The 24,737-nt window shown below is 42.8% G+C and overlaps 2 protein-coding genes across 2 annotated transcripts in view; one reads left to right on the top strand and one right to left on the bottom strand.

The window, feature by feature from the left end:
• Positions 1–24,737, bottom strand: part of slc5a10 (solute carrier family 5 member 10) — a 46,636-nt gene that overhangs the window by 9,609 nt on the left and 12,290 nt on the right. Inside the window, exons 9-12 of the mRNA XM_072657396.1 lie at positions 22,736–22,871; positions 5,232–5,339; positions 4,794–4,944; positions 3,014–3,182 (exon numbers count right to left, since the gene is read on the bottom strand). Of these exons, the coding sequence (XP_072513497.1) occupies positions 3,014–3,182; positions 4,794–4,944; positions 5,232–5,339; positions 22,736–22,871 (564 nt within the window). The remainder of the gene's footprint in view (positions 1–3,013; positions 3,183–4,793; positions 4,945–5,231; positions 5,340–22,735; positions 22,872–24,737) is intronic.
• fam83gb (family with sequence similarity 83 member Gb) lies at positions 7,256–24,180 on the top strand. The gene is made up of 5 exons (XM_072657393.1): positions 7,256–8,469; positions 11,592–11,759; positions 13,465–13,589; positions 14,994–16,377; positions 23,139–24,180. The coding sequence occupies exons 1-5, from the start codon at positions 8,008–8,010 to the stop codon at positions 23,628–23,630; spliced, it is 2,631 nt and encodes an 876-aa protein (XP_072513494.1). The 5' UTR covers positions 7,256–8,007; the 3' UTR covers positions 23,631–24,180.

Raw genomic sequence — 24,737 nt, 5'->3', positions numbered from 1 at the left:
GTATGAAATGAAAATGAAAGAATCTCAGTAGTCTTTGTTGGCTCCTCCCCCAAAACAGCGCAACCAGTTGAACCTCAAACCGTATGTCTTTATTACTAGACTTAATATTATTAATTATAATACGACTGAGGGATGTTCTCAGCTTTTGTATATATAAACATATACACACATTTGACTGCATACATCATCCAATATTAATATTATTTATATGTATAACTATTTCTCTATTATACGTATATATATGTATTTTGTTAAGTGTTATTATATATATATATATATATAAATAGATAGATAGATGAATAGATTGATAGATAGATATATAGATATATAGACAGACAGACAGACAGACAGATAGATAGATAGATAGACAGATAGACAGATAGATAGATAGATAGACAGATAGACAGATAGGTCTTGCTCAAGAGCACCTCAGCCATGAAGGTTGAGGAAGGAGAAAGCACTGTCCCCTCCCTCCCCACGAATGCCCCCCATCAAGAGCTTAATGATCATTTTGGCTGGAAGTTTAAGACCGGAGATCGGTCTCAGACTTTTGTACATTAATCTTGCCAGTCTCTTTATTATTTATTTATAGATAGATAGACAGATAGACAGATAGATAGATAGATAGATAGATAGATAGATAGATAGATAGACAGATAGACAGATAGACAGACAGATAGATAGATAGATAGACAGATAGATAGATAGATAGATATATAGATAGACAGATAGATAGATAGATAGATAGATAGATAGACAGATATAGATAGATAGATAGACAGACAGATAGACAAATAGATAGATAGACAGATAGACAGATAGATAGATAGACAGACAGACAGACAGACAGACAGACAGACAGACAGATAGATAGATAGATAGATAGATAGATAGACAGACAGACAGACAGACAGATAGATAGATAGATAGATAGATAGATAGGGAGCTATATATAGATAGAGAGATAGATAGATAGATAGATAGATAGATAGATAGATAGATCGATAGATAGATAGATAGATCGATAGATAGATATATAGATATATAGATAGATAGATAGATAGATAGATAGATAGATAGATCGATAGATAGATAGATAGATCGATAGATAGATATATAGATAGATAGATAGATAGATAGATAGATAGATATACTGTTACTGGTGTTTATTGTGGAGGCCTTGTGGAGATTTTACTTTTGCCCATCAACCCCTGCAAACCTGCATCTCCAGAACCTCAGAAACCACCTTTTGGAATAATGAAGAGGTATTAGGCTGACACTAAGCCCTGGGTTTTCTCAGAGTGTCTCGTTTCGCATGTCTGACATTCTAACAGGTGAGGAGATCTGATGTTCTCATGGAATGTGAGCATCTTTGGCCTATGCTTTAATGACGATGGCATTAGGGAGCTGACACCGGCATTAGTAATGAGGTCTCGGTCTCTCTCACACACATACCTACTGCGAGCAGAACGCCCGCTAAGGCACTTCCTGCCGATAATCCCCAGACGCTCTGGTTAGTCAACTGATCAGCCCACTCCACAAAAGGGAGAGCCAGTCTGGGTGAATGAGCGAGCGAGTGAGGGAGGAAGGTAGGGAGGAGAGCATGGCGATGAATCAGGACTGAACTCTGCAAACAGATTAGTGAGGCAAATTTGCATGGGGTCACACAAAGGAGCTTGTTATTCTGGTTCCTCCACCAGCGTGGGTACGTCTTCATTGGTCAGCGCACTTCAACACTTCATTTAAAGGACGCCTACCTAGGGGCTTTGGGAGAGTACTGCCACAATATGAACATGGCCTGCGCAAAGTCTCTCAGACCCGTTAAGTGCTCACTAAATAGTCCAGAACCTGAAGTTCACGTGCAGTTCTACCCTAAAAACAATAGAGGCCGCTAATTTTCCTTTAAAAAGTCACTTTAAAACACATTATTATAAAAAAATCCTGAAAATTTATATTTATTTTGAAAAACATCATTTGCATAGAATTGAATCTTTAATAAAAATCTTCTAATGAATGTGGTAGGATTATGTGTCACTAGTGGGTACGTTGGCTGTTTTTGTTAAAGGGGCGGGGCATGCCCCCTATGCCCTGGGTGGACGATGTTGTGTCACTAGTGGGTACGTTGGCTGTTTTGGTTAAAGGGGCAGGGCATGCGCATGCGCCGCAAGCCGGGGTGGACGATGTTGTGTCGCTAGTGGGTACGCTAGCTGTTTTTGGTAAAGGGGAGGGGCTTTACCCGTAAACAGCTGCCATATTGAGCGTTTCAAGAGAACTGGCGTTCATATTTGCCCCAGGGTCATTCAGCTCGGACGAGCATGGCCAAGCACTAATCCCCCAGTATAGCCAGCTTAATAAGCCCATACTGGGCCTGCAGTACACCTGCAGCACTTTCTCCACATGCAAACCCTTGACCATCCATTAACGTGCGTCTGTTCATGGATAAGCCCCGCCCCTTCAACAAAAAGAGCCAACCAGCTTGTTATGTGCTGGTTATGAGGAGAGTCGGCGATATTGTAGCGATGGTGGGATCCCCTGCCTTTGCAATGCTGGCCTGTCACTGCCCAATCACAGAGAGGCGTGGTGTTGTCGTCCCACGTCCCTAGTCTAGTCACCATCTATTTCCACTGAAGTTTCTCGTGTCACCTCCTAAAGACGTATGAGGTCATGTCCTATCTGATCTTCTACCCCCAGGCACAGAACTCATAAGCCTTGGCGGTGTTTACTTTCCCCGCCCCATTCCAGAGCTGCTTGGCTCTGCCTATCACTCTGTATCTCTCTCTCCTTCAAGTGAAAGGACTGTTTGCAGATCATTTCTGGTGACATGTGACACCATCTACAAACTTTCCCTATCTCTCTCTCTCTCTCACCGTTCTCACCGAACAAACGTACACACCCTCACAGACAGAAGAATTCCCTGTAAAAACAAAAGCTGCTAAGCATTTTGGCTCCATCGGAGAAGAGAGGACTGGGCAGTGCGATTTGTGTCTTGGTGTGCCGCTGAGCACCTACGTACCGCCTCGTTGGTTCTCTTCCAGAAAACAGCCATCACGAATATTGCGGTGACAGGGGGAGCCAGGTAGCTGGTCACTGACTGGATGTAGACGTAGAGCTGGCCGCTGTTGGCGCTCTGCAGAATCGGGATCCAGACCACACTGATCACCACCAGAATCACGGTCACAATCCTGCAGTGATTTCACAGACACACATATATATATATATATATATATATATATATATATATATATATATATTAGCATGTTATGTGGTGAAAAACCTTAAAATACTAAGTGGCGTTCCACAAGGCTCTATCCTAGGACCCTTAGCTGTTTTAAAATGATAGTTTTATTATTAGCAGGATTAATATTATTCCTTTTCTTTCTTGTTTCTCACAGTACTCTTATCCATTCCCTTCTGCATTTGTCTATTAAATCATAATAATTATTTATTATTAACATCTTATTTGTCTACTATGATCTATTCCCTTTTATGTTTGATCCTTAGATGTCTCATTTTTGTGCTGTACGATAACTATACTAAGTGCTATTCTACAAGGTTCTACTTTCTGAGCTGTTTTAAAATAATCAGTATTTAATAATAATAGTATTTTTTATTGTTAGTCTTATGTTTCACTTTTTGCACAGGAAGTCGAACCGTCTGCTTCTACATTTCTCTAGTTTCAGACTTTTAGCTGTTTTGATAAAACGTATTATTATTATTTGTTATTTTGCACAGTAAGATTATTCATTCTTTTTTACATTTGTCCATTAAATCATTATAATCATTATAATTATTATTATTATAATCTATTATGATCTATTATTAAAGTGTATTGTCTTATGTTTCTTATTTTGCACAGTACATTTAACCATTCTCTGAGTTGTCTATGTTTAACCATCAAGTGCTGGACAGTAACTGTATACTACTACTGTTCTGCAAGGTTCTACTTTTGGGCCTTCAGCTGTTTCTGATCTAATATTATTGAGCTATTAATGTTACATATTATTATCTTATTTTCTTTATTTTCAAGGTTGTAGTTCCAGATCTTTGGCTGAATTATTATTATTATTATTATTATTATTATTATTGTTATTCGTGTTTATTTTCTTTTTTTCAAGATTGTAGTTTCAGATCTTTGTCTGAATTATTATTATTATTATTATTATTATTATTATTATTATTATTATTCGTGTTTATTTTATTTTTTCAAGGTTATAGTTTCAGATCTTTAGCTGAATTATTATTATTATTATTATTGTTATTCATATTTATTTTCTTTTTTTCAAGATTGTAGTTTCAGATCTTTAGCTGAATTATTATTATTAATATTATTATTATTATTATTACTATTATTTGTGTTTATTTTCTTTTTTTCTTATGTTTCTTTTTTGCACAGTATGTTTAACCATTATCTTCTACAATTGTTTATTATGTTTATTTAATTTTTACTTATTTTCTTTATTTTCCACAATAACTATAATTATCTATCTATCTATTACTATAAATAACTATAATATGTTTGTCCATTAGATGTCTTATGTGTGTTTAGGAACATCTGTGAAGTGTTAGGAAAGTGTGGGACATGTTTAAATGTAAGTGGTATTCCACAGGGCTCTATTCTAGGACTCTTACCTGTTTTTTTTAATAATAGAGGAACTGATCACAGTGTTGAATAAACGTTGTGGAATGAGTGTAGTAATATTACAGTACATGAAAGTAACCTAAAAAGGTTTTCATTAATTTCATTATTTCTGACATATTTACTCACACACACTCACACACACACACACACAAACCTGCCAACTAATAGCAGCTCCTTCTCGCTGGCACCCCTCCGATATTTCTTCCAGATGTCCATGGTGAACAGCGTGCTACTGCTGTTGAAGATGGAAGTCAGCGATGACATCAGAGCAGCCATCATCACTGCAATCATCAAGCCTCGCAGGCCTGAAACACACGAATAGGCGCAGTCACCTCAAAGCCGTAAATGGTTTTTAGCGCTCACCCTAAAGCCAAGTTCCTCAAACCCGAGGGCCTGCCCTGACACGCTTATGAAGAACCCTTGAAGAACAAGTGTAAGCAGGGGAAAGTCTGAAAACGAAAACTGGACCTGGATCGAGAAGCACTGGTCTTAAAAACACACAGTGAACACAGTGTGTACCAGTATTAGCTGGTATCGCTGGACGAGCAGTCACACAAGAACACATATGCAGACATTAAGAGATCCTCATTACCACTAGGCATAAGCTCGATGACCAGTTTGGGAAATGCAATGTTGGAACAGCCGACCTCCGCTCCACACACCTTCATACACTCCTCAGGGTCCACGCAGCCCACCGAGTCTGAAAATGTACAGACACACAAATGCAGAGTTATGTTGCTTTGTCTAACTTGCTGATATCTTAACCTCTCGATCATACGACCTTTTCAAATTTAACGCCAAAAAAATTGGGGTCCGATAAAGAGCAGTTCTTTATAATAACGATATACTAAGTGGTGTTCCTCAAGGTTCAATTTTAGGGCCCCTACTGTTTGTTGAATATGGCAGGAATGATACACTTTTTGAAAGTGTACTAATATCAGGTGACATTAATTATAATTTCGCCCTGTTGGTAACAAACATAGGCCTGGGACTACGCCATTTCCGCTCAGGGGACTCCCCAGGGTCATCCTAAGAGCCATTCCGTTACTTCAGAAGCTAAAAAAAAGCAAGCTAATAACATGAGCTTTCGGAGGGTTGAGAGATCAAGTGAACATACTTGTCACCTTTATCGTCAAAAAACACGCACAAAAATAATTACGATGGCGCATATTTATTTTTCGAACCCAGCACAAAGCTGCTTAGAAGCCATATTAGCAAACGTTAAGCTAATAATGCAAACGATTAGCTAATAAAGCTTCATATTTTAAAACCATGACCTTTGGTTTGCTTGGCTATAGGCTGCATCAGTACATTTGTAATCTACATCAACTTTACTCTGGCAGCTTGCTAGCTAGCAAGCTAATAAGGGCTAATAGCATGACTACAACCGCTAACAACAACAAAACGGCTTTCAAAATGCTCCATCCCGGCTTTAAGCCAGAACTCAGAGCCAGATGAGCCAATTTATCCACTAGATAAACGTCTTAGCAACATTGTGCAGTGCAAAGTTTACATGGCTAGCTGACTAGCCCACTAAACCTAATCATCCCTTCTCCGACCAGCCAATCGTTTGGAGCTGATCGGCCTCTTTAGCCTAGCTTCCATGTTCTCTAGACGTAGCTGTTGCTAATAGCTTAAAACAGGCATTTGCTGGCGGGCTGGGGCTACGTGAAAATGACGAGTCAAGACTGTGATGTAACAGTTTGGGGGTTTTGGAATTGACCCGTTCTACAGCTCTGTTTTGGTTCTGCTGATCTGGCGTATGAGCCTAACAGCGCTGTGTTTAATGGAGCACTCCGGTTTTGGGGGGCAAAAGGGAGAAGGGATAGGCAAGAGTCCCGGCAAGGCCGCAGGGTAAGTCCCGGCAAGGCCGCAGGGTAAGTCCCGGCAAGGCCGCAGGGTAAGTCCCGGCAAGGCCGCAGGGTGAGGCCTGAGAAAGTTCCAGCTCGTCCAGCGTATCCGGGTCCTGTTCGAGCACGCTCCTCAGAGGAGGATTTGGTGTGGGCTGAGTGTTGGTGCAGCTGGGGGTTGGGCGAATTTCTCCAGCGCAATGGCCAAAAATGCCTCAAGGCCCTTTCCCAGCACTCTTCAGAAGGCAACAGACTGGGCTGGCTGAGGCTGAGGCTGAGGCAGACGCTTGCCACATGATGAGAGAGAAGGAGAAGTGGAAGTTGCCCCAGTTTCCTTTTTTCCTGACCAATAACCGGAAACTCCGCCCAGCCTCAGACGTGCCGCGTCATCGGGGACCTCATTTTTTTTTTTACCCACTTTGAAGCTACTCTGGGTTTTTCTAATCCCGTCTGAGACACAGCCTTGGACACACATGGAGGCCGAGTCCAAGTTATGGTCAGTTATACTGTATATAGAGTGGTGGGTGTGGGGGCTAGCAGGCCCGTAGCATAGCGTGCATGGACCAGACTGACGGTTCCCCCTCCACCGGTCATGGTTCTGCACTGTGTGGGACATAGTTCAGACATCTGCTCAGACATCTGCTGGAAATCCTACGCTTGGACTGTTGAGCCAATCACAGAGCAGAGCAGGGCAGTGGGCGGGCAGGGGGAGGGCAGTGGGAAAGCAGGGGGAGGGCAGGGCTTGACGCAATACGGGTGGGGAAAAAAAAAAGAGAGCCCCTCTGGTGTCTCGTCCACCACTTCCTCCCAAGCTTAAAAAAAGTTTCCTGAAGAATCACCAGCAGCAGCACCACCACCTCCACCACCTCCACCTCCACTGTCCAGGCTGGACTGGTTCGCAGCTACTGGGAGTGGGCGCGTTTACATGGACATAACGAGGTGGAGCGACTGGACTGGATGAGTTGGCTCTTTATGAGTGTGTGTGTGAGTGTGTGTGTGAGTGTGTGTGTTCATTCCTCGTCGTCGTCACGTGACCGAGGCGTGCCAGACCGGCACGGCTCACGCGCTTTTGTCCTCCTTTACCTGCTGGGTGAGTGAAAGTTGATCGCCTCCTCGGTTCTCCTCAGAGCGCAATGCTCTCCGCCACAGCAGATCCAGGAGCCATGCCCCAAACCACCAGCTAGACCCCACAGCCTCCACAGGGGGTCCCGGAGCAACTTTGCTGACCAGTTGGGGGGTCAAACATGGGGGGAGTGAGGAGCTCAGCCCGTGCGTAAAGTTGGGATGTTTTTGGGGGGCGCTTTTTTAATGAAGGTATGGCTTGATCTCAGCTCCACGACGACGACCACCACCACCAACGACCACCACACCACCCCAGGACGTGAGGAGCCACGTTGACCGGAACCTTCACGAGACACTCCGCCGCCAGTTTGAGCTCCTCTGTACTTTTTCTTTTAACTTATTGATTTATTTATTGATTTATTGGTTGATTGATTTGATTGATCTCGGCTCGTGAGCATGGCTCTGTCTCAGATCCAGTGTCTGGACGACAACCACGTGAACTGGCGCCTGAACGAGTCCAAGCCCGAGTTCTTCTACAGCGAGGAGCAGCGGCTCGCGCTCGAGGCGCTGGTCGCGCGCGGCCGGGACGCCTTCCACGCGTACGTCAGCGAGCGCGAGCTGAGGCCCTTCCTGTCCGAGCCGGAGCTCGAGCGCCTGTGCGGTTCCGTGGAGGACTACCGGCCGGGGTCCGAGCACGTCAGGGCGGACGGGGGCGCGGGCGAGCCCGAGGAGGGCGCCGTGTCGCTGCAGTACTGGCCCGACCGCTCGGACGCGTCCATCCCGGACCTGGACCTCGGCTGGCCGGACTGCAACGCGTACCGCGGCGTCACGCGGGTCAACGTGTACACGCAGCCGCCCATGGACGGCCATACGCACATCAAGGAGGTGGTGAGGAAGACCATCGCGCAGGCGCAGAAGGTAGGAGAGCCTTGTGGGCCTGCGGGGAGCGCGGGACCCTCTGCACTGAGGGGTCCTGGCTTGTTGCTAGGTTGTTGCTATGCAGTTTCTAAGTTTCTGCTTCTTCTTAGTCGTTGTTATTCAGTTGTGGTCTCTAAGGTGTCCCAAGTGGTTGTTGGGGTGTTGCAAAGTGTCTGCTTCAGCGTTGCTAAGGTATTTCAGGTGGTTGCTACAGGATTACAGCTGAGGGGGTGCTATGGAGTTTCCTGGTGGCTGCTCTGGTGTTCCAGGTGGTTGCAATGGCGGCTGCTGTGGTACTTCGGGTGACTGCTGTGGGGTCTCGGGTACGATAGCAACCACTTACCAGCATCTTAGCAACACAATAGCGACCACTTATCAACCCCTTAACACCATAGCAGTCATCTGGGATACCATAACAAGCCATCTAGCTAAACAACTGATACACCACCTGATATACCATAGCAACCACTTACTAGTACCTTAGCAACCACTTAGCAACACAGTAGCAACCATCAGGGATACTATAACAAGTCATCTTGCAACACCATAGCAAGCACTAAACTGCTCTATGACGAGAACTTAGCAACCACCTGGAATATCATAGCAACCACTTGGCATATGATAGCAACCACTTTCCAGCACCTTAGCAACCACTTAGCAACACACTAGCAACCATCAGGGATACTATAACAAGTCATCTTGCAACACCATAGCAAGCACTAAACTGCTCTATGACGAGAACTTAGCAGAACCTTAGCAACCACCTGGAATATCATAGCAACCACTTGGCATATGATAGCAACCACTTTCCAACACCTTAGCAACCACTTAGCAACACACTAGCAACCATCAGGGATACTATAACAAGTCATATTGCAACACCACAGCTAGCACTAAACGGCTCCATGACAAGCACCTAGCCAAACCTTAGCAACCACGTGGAATACTACAGCAAGGCCATAGCAACCACCTTAAATACCTCCACAACCACATTGCCAGAACGTAGCAACTGCCTTTAGGACCACAGCAACCACTCAAGATACAATAGCAACCACTTGGTAACAACTTAGCATCGACTCGTGATACTAGAGCAAACAGCAGCCTAGTGCGCTCACACACACACACACACACACACACACACACACACACACACACACACACACCAAATACACACACACACACACCGAATACATACACACACACACACACACACAGAAGACACACACACACATACACACACACCGAATACACACACACTACAGCGAGGCTTCTAAGTGGATTCTGTTGACTGAGTGAACTGGCAGAAGGAAAGGCTTTGTGGTCACTAATGGTGAGATTTGCCCCTTTGATCTCAGACTGCTGACCAAAACGCCTATTATGGTTGCGAGTTCCTCAAGCAGGATTCCCATTGGACCACTCCAATTATACCATCATCATCATTCCTGGTACTCACATGGTACAAAGGTGCAGACCGCTTGACTCACAGAGCACAGCATGCTAAAACATGCACTCTGTGCTTCTGCCATCAACACACACACACACACACACGCACACACACACACACAGACAGACAGTCTCACAGAGCCTCTTTCACTGCTTCATAAAAGCTGTAGTCATTTAGTACCCAGAGCTCTCATTGTGAGAGCTGCCTTTCCGCACAGGGGCCTCTTTGATTAAAACTGGCTGGACGTGAGTGTGTGTGTGTGTGTGTGTGTGTGTATCTGTGTCTTAAGTGTGGGTGGGTGAAAGTAGGTGTGTATGTGTGTGTGTGTGTGTGTGTGTTTTTCAGAGTGCTTGGATTATCTCTGTCTGCATTATCGCATTACAGGCACTTAATACACGAAGTAGAACAAGTATGTGAGTAATGAGAGACAAATTAGAGCCTCACACCTCTGAAGCTTGGGACGGGATTAGGGTGGGAAGACGGTGTCTCAGGGACAGGGAGAGTACCTGAAAAGGTTTTGGGTCAAATATGGCTGGCCATTAAGGACTGCACATATACAGGTCAGGACAGGTCATGGCAGGTCATTTATGGCGAGGCCTTGTTGATCTTTATCTGAGTACCGCTACAGGTATGCTACATGCCATATATATATATATATATATGCTCAGCCTATTAGCACTTCGCATGATAACAGCTGATTTCAGTTCATTCGCGCCATCGCCAGTGTTCAGTATTCATATGATCTCATGCACTCAAGATCTTGCCACGTTAGCGTACTGCACATAACCCAGATAGCAGAAGGCTAACCATTCTGATGGGCCCCCCCCCCCATGGACACTTTTCAGCATGTAGCGTTAGCTAGCTACATTAGCCTTATAGTTACAGTGCAAGACATTAGTGACCAGCGCAAATGGAAAAAGAATCCGTAACTAACGGGTCGGCACTGGCGTGAAACTGTATCGCGCGACCTTAGTAGCCACTTGGCCCTGCAGTGGAAAAGAGGCTATAGCAGGCCTAGTTCTGGCCCACGTTCGATGCTCCTCCAGAGTCTAGTCAAAAGCCTAGACTCCAGCCAAACCTTTTTTTTAATACCCTCGCAGCTCTCCCAATGCTTTTGTCCATATAGTGTATATCTAATAGTGCTGGCGATGGCGCGAATGAACCGAAATCAGCTGCGAACATATTAACCCATTTTAAGGACCGTCCCACAGGGTTCTATTTTAGGGCCAATGAAACGGGTGTAAAAATTGTGATGGTGTTGAAGCGCTGGCTTAGGTACAGAATGTCGAGGGTTTAAGAGGTTAAATGGGAAATAACGCTGATCTGGGACGATTCATCGAACTTGTCCTGCCTTGCCGTGGCTTATCATGCTCCTTCAGTGGTCCGACCCTGGCGGTTTCCTTTAGCTTTGATGGCCACGGGAAGGGTGGTGCAGTTTGTTGTGGTCTGAGGCCATGGGCGAGGTGACGGTGAGGCTTGGAATGAATGCCTTTGACTAAACAAGCTCTTATTTATTTATTTATTTATTTATTTATTTATATATTATAATTTTCCATTTATTGACCATCACAAGACCAGTACTTCCTGTCTGCTACAGCAACAAGCGCTACAAACATGTTGATGATGGTGCATTGACTGTCTTTCTGCGTGTGTGTGTGTGTGTGTGTGTGCCCGCCAGCTGATTGCGGTGGTGATGGACGTTTTCACGGATGTCGACATTTTCAAGGACCTTCTAGATGCTGGCTTTCGGAGGAAGGTGGCCGTGTACATCATCATAGAGCAATCATCCGTTCAGCATTTCCTCAACATGTGTGAGAGGGCCAGCATGCACAGAGGACATCTAAAGGTGGGTTCAGACACTACCTACGTCAGGGCTGGGTGGTGATGTTATCTATAACCACATGTTCTTGTTAAATTTGCTCTACTGTAGACTGGCCCCCCTCAACAGTCCCATGTTTTAACACTGTACATTTCACAGTGGGGGGCGTTAGTAGTCGAATGTTGGCCGATATGCAGGTGCACTGCCCTACTGCTTTCCTGGTATTGTAGCTTTAGGTGTTGGCACATTCATTTCTTTCCTAATGACAACATTCTAAGCATACTACCCGTTCCCGTGCCGGCAGCAAAAAATTCAGCCTCTGAATTGTTAAAGATAAATGCTTCAAGTTTGAAGACTTCCCACTAGGGCTGGGCAGCATGAGATTGTAGCACTGTGTTCATTATTAAGCCTGTTTATGGACTAATATCTCCTATTCTAATGTATAGGAGTGTTTATTGAGGGTGTTTAAGGACTAATATCTCATATTCTAGTGTTTATGAGTGTTTATTAAGGCTGTTTATGGACTAATCTCCTATTCTAGTGTATAGGAGTGTTTATTAAGGGTGTTTATGGGCTAATATCTCCTAATCTAGTGTATAGGAGTGTTTATTCAGGCTGTTTATTGACTAATATCTCCTATTCTAGTGTTTAGGAGTGTTTATTAAGGCTGTTTATGGACTAATCTCCTATTCTAGTGTATAGCACCATGGTCCTGGAGGAACGTTGTTTCGTTTCACTGTGTACTCTGTATGTAGTTGAAATGACAATAAACCCACTTGACTTGACTTGACTTGACTTGACTAGGAGTGTTTATTAAGGGTGTTTATGGACTAATATCTCCTATTCTAGTGTTTAGGAGTGTTTATTAAGCCTGTTTATGGACTAATATCTCCTATTCTAGTGTTTAGGAGTGTTTATTAAGCCTGTTTATGGACTAATCTCCTATTCTAGTGTATAGGAGTGTTTATTAAGGGTGTTTATGGGCTAATATCTCTTATTTTAGTGTTTAGGAGTGTTTATTAAGGCTGTTTATGGGCTAATATCTCTTATTCTAGTGTTTAGGAGTGTTTATTGAGGTGTTTATGGACTAATATATCCTACTCTAATGTATAGGAGTGTTTATTGAGGGTGTTTAAGGACTAATATCTCATATTCTAGTGTTTAGGAGTGTTTATTAAGGCTGTTTATGGGCTAATATCTCCTATTCTAGTGTAAAGGGGTGTTTATTAAGCCTGTTTATGGACTAATATCTCCTATTCTAGTGTATAGGAGTGTTTATTAAGGCTGTTTATGGGCTAATATCTCCTATTCTAGTGTTTAGGAGTGTTTATTGTGGTGGTTATGGGCTAATATCTCCTATTCTAGTGTTTAGGAGTGTTTATTGTGGTGGTTATGGGCTAATATCTCCTATTCTAGTGTATAGGAGTGTTTAGTAAGCCTGTTTATGGGCTAATATATCCTATTCTAGTGTATTGGAGTGTTTATTGATGGGTGTGTGGGCTAATATCTCCTATTCTTGGATATAGGGCTGTTTAGTAAGCCTGTTTATGGGCTAATATCTCCTACTCTAGTGTATATGAGTGTTTATTGGGGTGTCAATTGATGTAATGGGATGAACAAAACTAATAAGCATATTGATTTAAAAAAATGAAGCAATAAAAAACACTGAATGTTTATCTGTACTATCTTGACGCAAGAATATATGCTTGTGTGTGTGTTTGCATGTTTGCAGTATCTGCGGGTGCGCTGCAGCAGCGGCTGTGAATTTCACACTCGCTCAGCCAAGAAAATGCAAGGTTCCCTGAATCAGAGGTTCATGTTTGTGGACGGAGACCGGGCGGTGTCTGGATCATACAGGTGTGTGTTTATGTTATGTGGCTGAAGAAGAATACAGCGGTGAATCTAATTCAGGATTACAGTCCAACAAACGCCCAAAAAAGATCTGTGTCCAGTCTTTTACGTTGCTTCACTTTGAGTCCCATCTTTGTCTCTAATTGCTGGGTATGACCTTCGTGAGTATTATGTGGTTTCCAGTTATTTTAAGTAAGCCGTGGCCTGCGTGGCTGCATCTACTGAACAAATGGCTTTTGTTTCTCCTGACCTAATTGGAGCTCTAGTGCATCACTTGACTTCGGCTGTGATTCTGCTCGTCAGCTTCGGTTCGACTGAAAGTAACCTCGGTGCGATCGCTCTGTTGGTGCGATCCGTTGGTGGTTTCCAACCGGTGGTTTCAAACCGAAAGCAACGCCTGAGCACCTGAACGAACTCTGGTGCGGCGGCAGGACGTGATGACGTCCCGAGATGGCTGATTTATAGGCCTTCTTGCAGCTAGAGTTGTAGCCGGCCTACGTTTCTGTGTCTGATGCTGTAGTTTAACTGGGCTGTGTCCCAAACCACACACTACCACACAGTGTTTCACAACTAGCCACCACTAGAACTGCGTTCATTAGTGTAGCTGCCAAGTAAAGTGAAGACGTGTGAGTTAGGACGCAGCCTCAAGGCCAACTTATGCTTCAGCGCTGACTGGCTGTACGCAGTAGCCTACACGTAGCCGCGTACCCTACGCTCCCTACAAACGTGACTACGTGTTGTGGCGATGCAGGCGTATTTCCGACCTTCAGCGCTACGTTTAAATTCAGTTGGATGCAGATGTTCTACCAAATCATCAGATCTACCTGCATGTCCTTGTCCCTGTCTCTCAGTTTGCTGGACAAGCGCAGAAATGAAATTTTAGTTATTGCTAGATTTTAGTTTCCGACACCATCGTTTGGAAACCGGCGAGATAGTCAACGCTAACCAGCATTAAGAGCCCTCACTCGCCAGACTAGTGCTGCAGAGACATGCACTGACTAATAAGACCGGTTTAAGGGTCCAGCGGTTAGATGTGTAGGTTTTTCCCGCTGGTTATTGCTTGGATCACACAGGACCCACGGATGCACCCTCCTTATGCAGACCTCTACCTGCTTTTCTTGCTTGGTCCGGACCAACAAAACCACACTACAATTATACCCACACCCTTATTTGAGTTGCAGGTACGTTTGGAGATGTTTTGAGAGTGAGGTTATTCAAGCTGGATTAGTTGTACCAGGAGATTGATTGGTTGGGTAATTCCAATGGATTCCAGCTCCCTGTTTTGAGGGATCTCAGTAGGACTTCAGTGGCAAGTTTACTGTAATTCCTTTTACTGAAGTTCCAGAAGTCTTCAGTCTGTACTAATCGATACACAATTAATGCTAATATTCGCTAATGTCTGCTTTTCAGTTTTACCTGGACAGCTTCCCGCTTGGACCGCAACCTCATCACAGTCTTGACCGGGCAGGCAGTGGAAACCTTTGACAAACTGTTCCGGGAACTCTACTTGACCTCTCGTGGTGTCAGCTTGTCTAAGGTCCCACTGGTGAACCTCCCAGACCCTGACCCTCTGCCCGTCCCTGTGCCGGCCCCTCTTCCCTCGGCTGCCGTTGCCAGGAAACTGATCAACCCCAAATATGCCTTGGTGGATACGGCAAGCCGGACCTCTTCGGATAAAGTCAGCCCCAAGAACAGTAGCTCTCAGAACCAATTGCCCCTGCCCGTCAAGAAGCATCGGGAGGTTTTCGAGGAGCCGCCCAAGCACCCAGGGCTTGTGGGGTTGGCAAAGGCAGAACTTATTTCCTACTTGCCCATCTGGCCGGAGCCTGACCCGCCCAGCGATGTAATTGGCTTCATCAATATTCGGGACACTAGTAAGCCGCTGCAGGTGCATTTGATGCGATCGCAACTGTTTGAAACCTCACAGGCCATTCGTTTCAAAGACCCCTTCACTGGCCCGGCCGAGGAGCCTTTACCAGACAAGGCCAGTCCCTGCTCGAAAGCAGTGAACTCCCCCAAAACGAGTCCCGCAAAAGATACCGATAATCAACCGAAGCCCCAGCCTGAAAAGGAGGTTCCGTCCTTAGCTGAAACCACGCCTGCTGTGACACCCACCCCCACCCAAACTGAGACTCCAGCTGCCAAAGCTGACCCAAGTCCTCCTCAGTCACCTCCACAGCAGTGCTCCGCTCCCAAACCAACACGGCCCGAGAGTGACCCAAAGCCACCTCCAGGACCACCTGTTCCCAAGCCACGTACCTTGCAGCTGGTGATGACTGCGACGACCGATGGCCCTGAAGCGGTCCAGGTCAGCATGGTCAAGCGGGACCAGCCCCAGAAACCTCAAATGGCACCTGAACCTGTCAGTCCTCCACGATGCATAGCAAGAGAAACCTCAAGTTCGGACGAGTATGGAGAAGCACCCGAGGAGTCCTCTTCGGTCCCGAACATGGACCAGTCTGGCAAGGACAACGATCCTCGGGACACCGATGCGGACAGCACAAAGGTCATGTGCGCTCATTCGCTGAAGGACAAGGATGAGAGTTCCACGGCGTCGGACGAGTACTACGAATGCAGCGACTCGGAAAATCCCGGCACGCAAGACCAGCTCACTAACGGGCGGACTACTGGTTCAGGACGTATTGGGGGCCATAGCCCTGGATCCGACTCGTTGAACATGATGGCACGGCTTTCTCAGTCCATGCTGGACCTGAGAGCAGAACCCAGCACGGAGCCGGACTCGGACCCTGCTGAGAGGAACCTGCTGAACATACACAGCAAGTACACAGGAAAGGTAAGGGACTGGGGGTTTGTTTTTGTATGATTTCAGGACAGGAAAATAATCGGGGTGGTGGGTGGTGGGTGGTGGGGGCAGGGGTCGCCTTCTTTATGAGGACCTACCTAATGGTCCTGACTCTGACAAAGGTTTCAATCTGTACAATGAAAAGGTACATGCAAAACCAGGTTAAGATAAGACTAAGGTTTAGGGTTTTAGGGTTTAGCCTAGAAACACTGGCTTGGACGGTATTTATCGGGGTCAAACGGATGATCAACGGATGATGAAACAAACGTGTATCCTTTCAGCCGGCCTTTATGAACTAGGGAGTGTCCCAGATCCACTGCGCGATAAAGGTGTGCTTATGGTTTATGGGCCTTGTCTGGGTGTGCATGTTGTTAGGAAATCTTCCAGGGTGTGTCACGGCGCGTTCCAGAATACTGCCAGCACTTCCAGCAGGCCTAAACGTGCCAGAAGGATGGAAACACATTTGCGTAAACCCATTACCTTACCTTAAAGTGACTGGCTAGCTAAGCCGTTCAGAAGGAGGTTAGGCTAGTGTTCGTTTGGACTGTGAGGTGTTGTTGGCTTTGCTTTATTAGCTTCACCTTTACAATACACAGAACTTTTGGATATCTGAAAGCTATTGAGAAGGTATGTAAGGTTAGGCATCAGGGCAGACTTTTAACATGGTAAATAAACAAAGACGTAGTTGTGTGTATTTGAGCGTGTTAGCTTAACCTTATCCAGCGCTCTCCTGGGGGCAGGCCAGTATGCCCAGTTCCCCTCCCAACACCTAGTTTATCTAATCAGTCCCTCATTCATGTAAAGCAGGTGTCTGTACAGTGTCTGGAGGGGCCACTTTCAAACTTTTGCTGCCTTTGCTGACCCTTTATATTTATATATATATATATATATATATATATATATATATATATATATATGTATACGTGTGTGTGTGTGTGTGTGTATATATGTATATATATATATATATATATATATATATATATATATATATATAAAATATGAAAATTTTTCTAATGTTACATAAGGGAGTTTTACTACCAAAACAAACTGACTACCATTAGACATAATATAGAGGGAGTTTGGTTCAACATTACATTTGTTTTTTGCTAAAAATAATAAAAAAAAACTAACAAAAGAATTGTACCCACAAATCTCTGCTACCAAGGACATTACTTTACGTTTGCGGTTGCAGTTTATGAGCAATTCAGCTTAAAGCTGAGTAAGCACGAACTTGCCCCATTGTAAAGGACTATGAGGCGAGCTGTAATGCTGTGAAGCTGGTAAATTTATTCAGTAGGCCGTTAATTCAATGAATTCAGTCGATTTTATTTAAATGACTTGACATGCTGACAAGCTGTCTGACCTAAATACATAAAAACAATTCCAACATCAACATGAATACCATTAGCATTTCACCACCATCTCCATAACGGCAACTTTACAGGGGAAGTAATAAACCTTCCGTCCGCTCATCATGACATTTGGACGCATCGTAAATAACAACGGAAAGATTTACATCGAATCAAAAAGTGAAAAATTCGAACAAATTGGAGATGCAAGGTAGCGTGAGTTTCCATGGTGAAATCCGTGTGTCCGTACCTGCACTTTTGTTCTGTTAATGTGCGTTTCGTGTTTATTGTTATTTTAGGTGCAGTTTTGGCAAGTCGCCACATATTTGAAGCACCTAGTTTTTAATGGGAGGCAAGTAGTGGTTTGTGGCTTGGCCATGTTCGTGTATGTGTTGAATCAAGTTTGTTGAGTCACTGCTTACTGAATCAGTTGCTTCTTGATTCATGCGTTGACTCACTGCACTCTTCAATAGAAGAGCTCCTTATTTTAAACTGAAAATTAACTTTCATGAGAAAACATGAAAGATTTAGAATAAACCCAAATAAACATAAAGTCAGTGGTCAGTGAGAGTGTCTACTTGTAATTAACTCTATATAACATTAGAATAAACCCAAATAAACATAAAGTCAGTGGTCAGTGAGAGTCTACCTGTAATTAACTCTATATAACACTAGAATAAACCCAAATAAACATAACATCAGTGGTCAGTGAGAGTGTCTACTTGTAATTAACTCTATATAACATTAGAATAAACCCAAATAAACATAACATCAGTGGTCAGTGAGAGTCTACCTGTAATTAACTCTATATAACACTAGAATAAACCCAAATAAACATAAAGTCAGTGGTCAGTGAGAGTGTCTACCTGTAATTAACTCTATATAACATTAGAATAAACCCAAATAAACAAAGTCAGTGGTCAGTGAGAGTATCTACCTGTAATTAACTCTATATAACATTAAAATAAATCCAAATAAACAAAGTCAGTGGTCAGTGAGAGTGTCTACTTGTAATTAACTATATATAACACTAGAATAAACCCAAATAAACAAAGTCAGTGGCCAGTGAGTGTCTACCTGTAATTAACTCTATATAACACTAGAATAAACCCAGATAAACATAAAGTTAGTGGTCAGTGAGAGTGTCTACCTGGAATTAATTCTGTATAACATAGTCAGTGGTCAGTGAGTGTCTACCTGTAATTAACTCTATATAACATTAGAATAAACCCAATAAACATAAGTAGGTAAGTAAGTGGCTTACCTGTAAAAGTCTAGCTTCAGAAATGGCTGTGCACACACTCACATACACAACAATGACCTTGTGTTTATTTATTGTTTATGTTTATTCTAATGTTATATACTTGCTTATGCTTAACATGCTTGTTAATTTGACCTAATTTGCCGCTCTCTAAAACTTGCCCTATTGTTCACAGACACGCTTTAATGTGCTCATCTGAGCTCCTGAGGTAAACCGCTATGAGTTGCTACATGCAGAGCTATTCATTTTAATCACGTCTGTGATTTAGATGCTTAATAGGCTGCTTGTGACTGAACCTGCACTTGATGAAATATTAGATATTAGAGTTTTACTGCCTGAACAGCGCAAAGATGCCATTGATCTGCTGCCATCCTCAGAGGAAAAAGCAAAACAGAACAGTTCAAAATTATTAGGACAAATGCTGAGACGTGCTGAACTGTTTCCCAGCATGTGGAAAGTGTTGTGGATCTCAGTGATTCAGACTGAAAGGAATCTTTTGTTTTTCAAATTTAAAAGATTCTGTAGAAGTTGGCGAAGGTGCCACAGAAAGCACTTATTGAAAATAAACCCAAATAAAGAAGTTAGTGGTCAGTGAGAGTGTCTAACTGTAATTAACTCTACATAATATTAGAATAAACCCAAATAAACTTAAAACCAGTGGTCAGTGAGAGTGTCTACCTGTAAGTAACTCTATATGACACTACAATAAACCCAAATAAACGTGAAGTGAGTGGTCAGTGAGAATGTCTACATTTATTTAAGTTTATTCTCATGTTATAAAGAGTTAATTACAGTTAGTCAGTGGTCAGTGAGAGTGTCTAACTGTAAGTAACTCTATATAACATTAGAATAAACCCAAATAAACATAAAGTCAGTGGTCAGTGAGAGTGTCTACCTGTAATTAACTCTATATAACATTAGAATTAACCCAAATAAATGTAAAGTCAGTGGTCAGTGAGAGTGTCTAACTGTAATTAACTCTATATAACATTAGAATAAACTCAAATAAATGTAAAGTCAGTGGTCAGTGAGAGTATCTAACTGTAATTAACTCTATATAACATTAGAATAAACCCAAATAAACATAAAGTCAGTGGCTTCTGTATAAAGCTGTTGCGATCGGCCTGGAAAGGCTACCTTTAGTGGGTGGGGTTCATGTAAACTTGGGGATACAAGTATAATAAGTCAAGACTGTGATGTAACAGTTTAGGGTTTTGGAATTAGCTCGTTCAGCTCTGTGTTGGTTATACCACGGAGGAACAGTGTTTAGAACAGTATAGTAGAGCAGGTTTTGGGAAGCTGTTCCATTATTTCTCCATAAAAAACCCCTGATGAATGAATCACGACGTTGACGGTAACCGTATCCTTAAGGCACTGATGCTCCAGTGCTATTTTTGGAAGGGGCTCATGGTTTGGTTAGGCTCATACTGACTCTTGATATTCTTGGACATTTTCACCGACTCTCGCTTTCTTCTGCGTCCGCTCTGAAGTGACCACAGAGGTGGCGTCTTATGTAACTATTTATTTTGAGACTCGTTGCCTTTAGGGTCCTGTTGTGTGAGAGTGGCATATTTGTACACCATGTTCTTTTGCATCTGGTCCAGATGTTTCGAAAGCGCTTGGCTATGTATTTGATTGCTGTTTTATGGAAGTGCTTTCTGGTAGCAGTTACGCGAAGGTTTGACAGGTCTTCGGGGACGCTGCCAGTGGGGAGTTGTAACTGTGTATTACTTTCAATTACATACAATAAAACAAAGTGAGAAAATAACGAAACACACTTTGCTTAAAACGTTTTTATGTTTCGTAAATTGTATTTTTGAATTTTCGGAGGTTTCATAGGATTAGTAGCAGATTCTCTGGAATATGAAATATTAGGTTGCGTATAAGGGTGGGCAGTAGGATGAAATTTGATCATATTGTGATAAAGTTTGTAAACTTTGTTTGTAAGCATATTAAGGATGTCCTCAGCTTTTTAATTTCTCTGCTCTCCCACTTTTTTATACCCTTCTTATATTCTAGATTTGTATTATTATTATTATTATTATTATTATTATTATTTTATGTATTCATAATTGCTTTTTGGGTGTAACTGGGACCTCAAACTTGAGATCTCAATTTCATTCCACCCCATGTACCATATATGATTTTCAATGACAAAGTCTCTTTGCATCCTTAATTGGATGAAGAGAATTTACTGAAGTTACTGTATTAAGTATGGGAGAGTATTTGAATAGTAATTTAAGGATCTGCTGCTACTGATGCGTTTTTTACGAATCGTGTATCGTAAATAAAAAAAATATATTGTGATTAAAATATTGTTACTATATCGCCCACCCCTAGGTGCATGACACTTCACAAATGACATCATTTGTAAGAATAGCAAAGCATTCTGAGGGAAAGTCCCTCTCTTTCTAAAACACATCACAGCAGCAGCTCACACCAGTATTTGCCCAACCCAGACATAGTATTTGTTTTGTATGGGAACTAAGATAGCATTACAGTTAATGTTGAAAGATAGCCACGTTACATAAGCGCTGAAGTTGGTTTCATTTTGTCTTATTCACATTTCTTTCTTAAGTTGTCCAACAGTGGGCCTAGCAAGCAAGACATCCAACTAATATTAAATGTTTTGTCTGAAACTCATGTATATACAGAATTTTACACTAAATGTTTTTCTTTATGGAATCAAAAATAATTATTCGATGGCATCGCTCAAAGAACCATTTGTAGCACCTTTATATTTAAGAGTTTGAATTCTGTGGGTTATCATATACAGAGCTGAGCAGTGTTTTCTGGTGGCAATTAACGGGGACCAAGCACTATGCGCTAGTATGGATCCAGTAGATCACAAATAACAGGCAGTGTTTTTAGACTGGCCTTGTTGATAGTAGATGAGGGGGCTCAAAAGGGGTTTTTGGGACATGGTTTCAATTGAGTTGTTTAACTCTTTAATTCCAGAGCGCTTACCTCGGTGTTTCACTAGAATTTTCATGTTAAAATCATGTTTTTTTAGGAATGATGAATAGTTACATTTGCATACGCCCCTATTTGTGTTGTGTATTTCAATACAGCCTTTTTTCTCATTTTTTTTGTGCTAGGAATTCTGTAAAGTAGGACTGAAACAATAGTAAAAATAAAAAGAGGATAGTCTGAAGTTATATATATATATATATATAGTAATGTAAAGTAATAATAACTGATATTATTAAATATTGTGGAAAATTACTGGTAATTTTTGTTTGTGATATTTTCTTGTTTTGTTATTTACTTACTTATTTATTTATTTATTGGCCAATGTACCAGTTTGGAATTGTTTAGGTTTCCATATTTTTTAGAAAACGTATTTCATGACAGATTTAAGTATTTTGATAAAAGTACACTACATTGTATGTAAAAAAAAAAAAAATAGTGTCCAACTTTTACATGTACTTTCATCAGCATAGTTTGTAAAGTGTAGTAGTGTATGGTTTACGGCTTTTTTGCATTGATGATTTAGAAAATGACCTCAGTATAACAGAATACTGCAAAACTTTTAGACACTTTCTTGAAATTCCAAGGAAATCAGATTGTTTTGCATTTTATATAAAAAAACTCAACCTTTTTAACATTGTTTTAACATTTCTGGGCCATTTCAAAAGATTCTAATAATATTCTGTTAAAATCAGGATTTCAAATTGAGAATCTATTGAGAATCCCCAGCAATGTTGTGCATGATAAATTAAGGAAGTTTGTGCATTACCTGGGTAGAGCACTCTGCTGATCATGCCAGGTAGGATGATGAAGATCATCGGTAGCATCTTCAGGTAGCTGGCGAAGATGGATGCTCCTTTAGCATGGCTCAGATTTTTGGCCGAAAGAGACCTCTGCACGATCACCTGAAAGCCACATCATTCTGTTTTGAATGTTACATGGATGTCACGTTCTGTACAGCACTGAAAGAGGTTCTTTTACTCAAGGATAACAATAGCAGAACCTTTTTTTAGTGCTGGTTGAGACACTGGCATTTACTTTTATATATGAAGAACCAATTAACCAGCTTGCCATGGTCTACAGAACCTTTGAAGAACCTCGTTGTTTAAGGGTCTATCTTTTTTCTGAAGCTGTAAATTTGTGCCTTATTTCTGCCTCCTCCTCTGTTGCAGATGTATCCGCCAATGTCGAGGTCTCCTGTTCGAGATGCCTACAGCAGGGCTAAAGTGGTGATCGCCAAACCAGGAGTCTTCCATCGCCCTCCCAAAAGCAGTGCCCACGTGATCGGAGGTCACCGATATTGGCAGGGCAAATTACATGGCCCAGAACGCTCCCTGAATAGAGGGCCCCCTCAGCCCAACGCCAACCGCACCGGCCGGTCCCCGCGCAGGCACATCTCCCCCTACAGGGCTGGAGGACTGAGGACCAGCCAGTCGCCAACCAACCGCATGGCTCACGCACACTCGCGTTCCCCCGCTCATCGCGTCACGCACACACACACGCACTCCCCCTCGCCGCGGAGGCGGAATGAGGCGCAGGCCCCAGTGGGAATCTCATTTTCCAAGCTTGCCAGCTTCAGGAACCTAAGAGGGAAGGTACCGGGAATCATAGGGGGCGTGGCCATGGGCGAGAAAAGGGTAACGCATGGGCACAAAGACAGTTAAGTGTTACACTGGAAATGCTGTGAACCTGGGAAAACTGGGCGGAAGTATCCCTTTGTGTTGATGCCAATTGTGCAGCAGACACACACTAAATAACTGGACTGGTGGGTGTGTAAAGGGGACAAAAGACTCAAACAGACGCAAATCGATGCTCTGTGCTCTCTGGAATGTAGTCTGAGGTGAATGGGTGATGGATTTTTCCACATGGTGAAGGCGGTCTCAAACCTAGGTTACAAATCTTTTGTTTTGCTCATTGAAGAGCACGTAAAGCTCTCATCTCAAAGTATCTGGAAGCTCATTGCTTCACACACATGCACCCTTGGTATTGCTGTTGATAGGAATGTTCATACTGGACCAGATTTTCTCCTGCAGAGAGGATCGGAAAGGCAGAAAACCAAAACTTTACATGTCTTTAGATGATTGTTTAGATGATTGATTTCCATGAAGGGTGCTTATGTTCTTACTGGAGCGATTCCTGGACTTTTTACCTGCTGACAGAATGTATTAGACGTTGGATAGTTGGGCAAAAACAATAAAACCCTTTTTCTAAGCATCCTTTGTTTTCAGCAGTGATTTTTTAAATTAATTAATTAATTAATTAATTTTAATTTAACACAGATTTGAATAATAGAGGAAACTATGAGTGATGCAAAATGGGAAAAATAAGACATGATTCTAATGAACTAATCAGAACTAAGTTGATATTCCCAAAACATTGAAAGAAAGCCACGCTTCGTGAGTTCGAACAGTTGTAGCAAACAAGAATTCTGGGCCGGTACTGGACCCAGGAAGAATTTTAGGCCGGTTATTTATCTGATTAGCTGGATCAGGTGTGGTGTTGGGAGCAGAGTAAACATGAATGTCAAGGTATCCTCCAGGACCAGGGTTGGGAACCACTCTGCTAGAAGGGGTATAAGGGGTATATGAGGCAGAATGCGATGCAAATCCTCACAACAATGTTCCAAGCCTTCCTCAAAGACTTGTGGTTGCAGCTGCAGAAAATGGGGGTCAGCCATTTTTTTTATTATTATATCATTTTAGAAGAAACAGCATACGAGCGGGTGTCCACAAACTTTTGACCGTCATACGATCAAGGAACGACTGAAATAG

This window comes from Salminus brasiliensis, chromosome 15 (assembly GCF_030463535.1).
Source record: "Salminus brasiliensis chromosome 15, fSalBra1.hap2, whole genome shotgun sequence".
NCBI lineage: Eukaryota > Metazoa > Chordata > Actinopteri > Characiformes > Bryconidae > Salminus > Salminus brasiliensis.
Note: the sequence above shows the minus strand (reverse complement) of the source record. Positions and strands in the feature narration are given on the sequence as shown.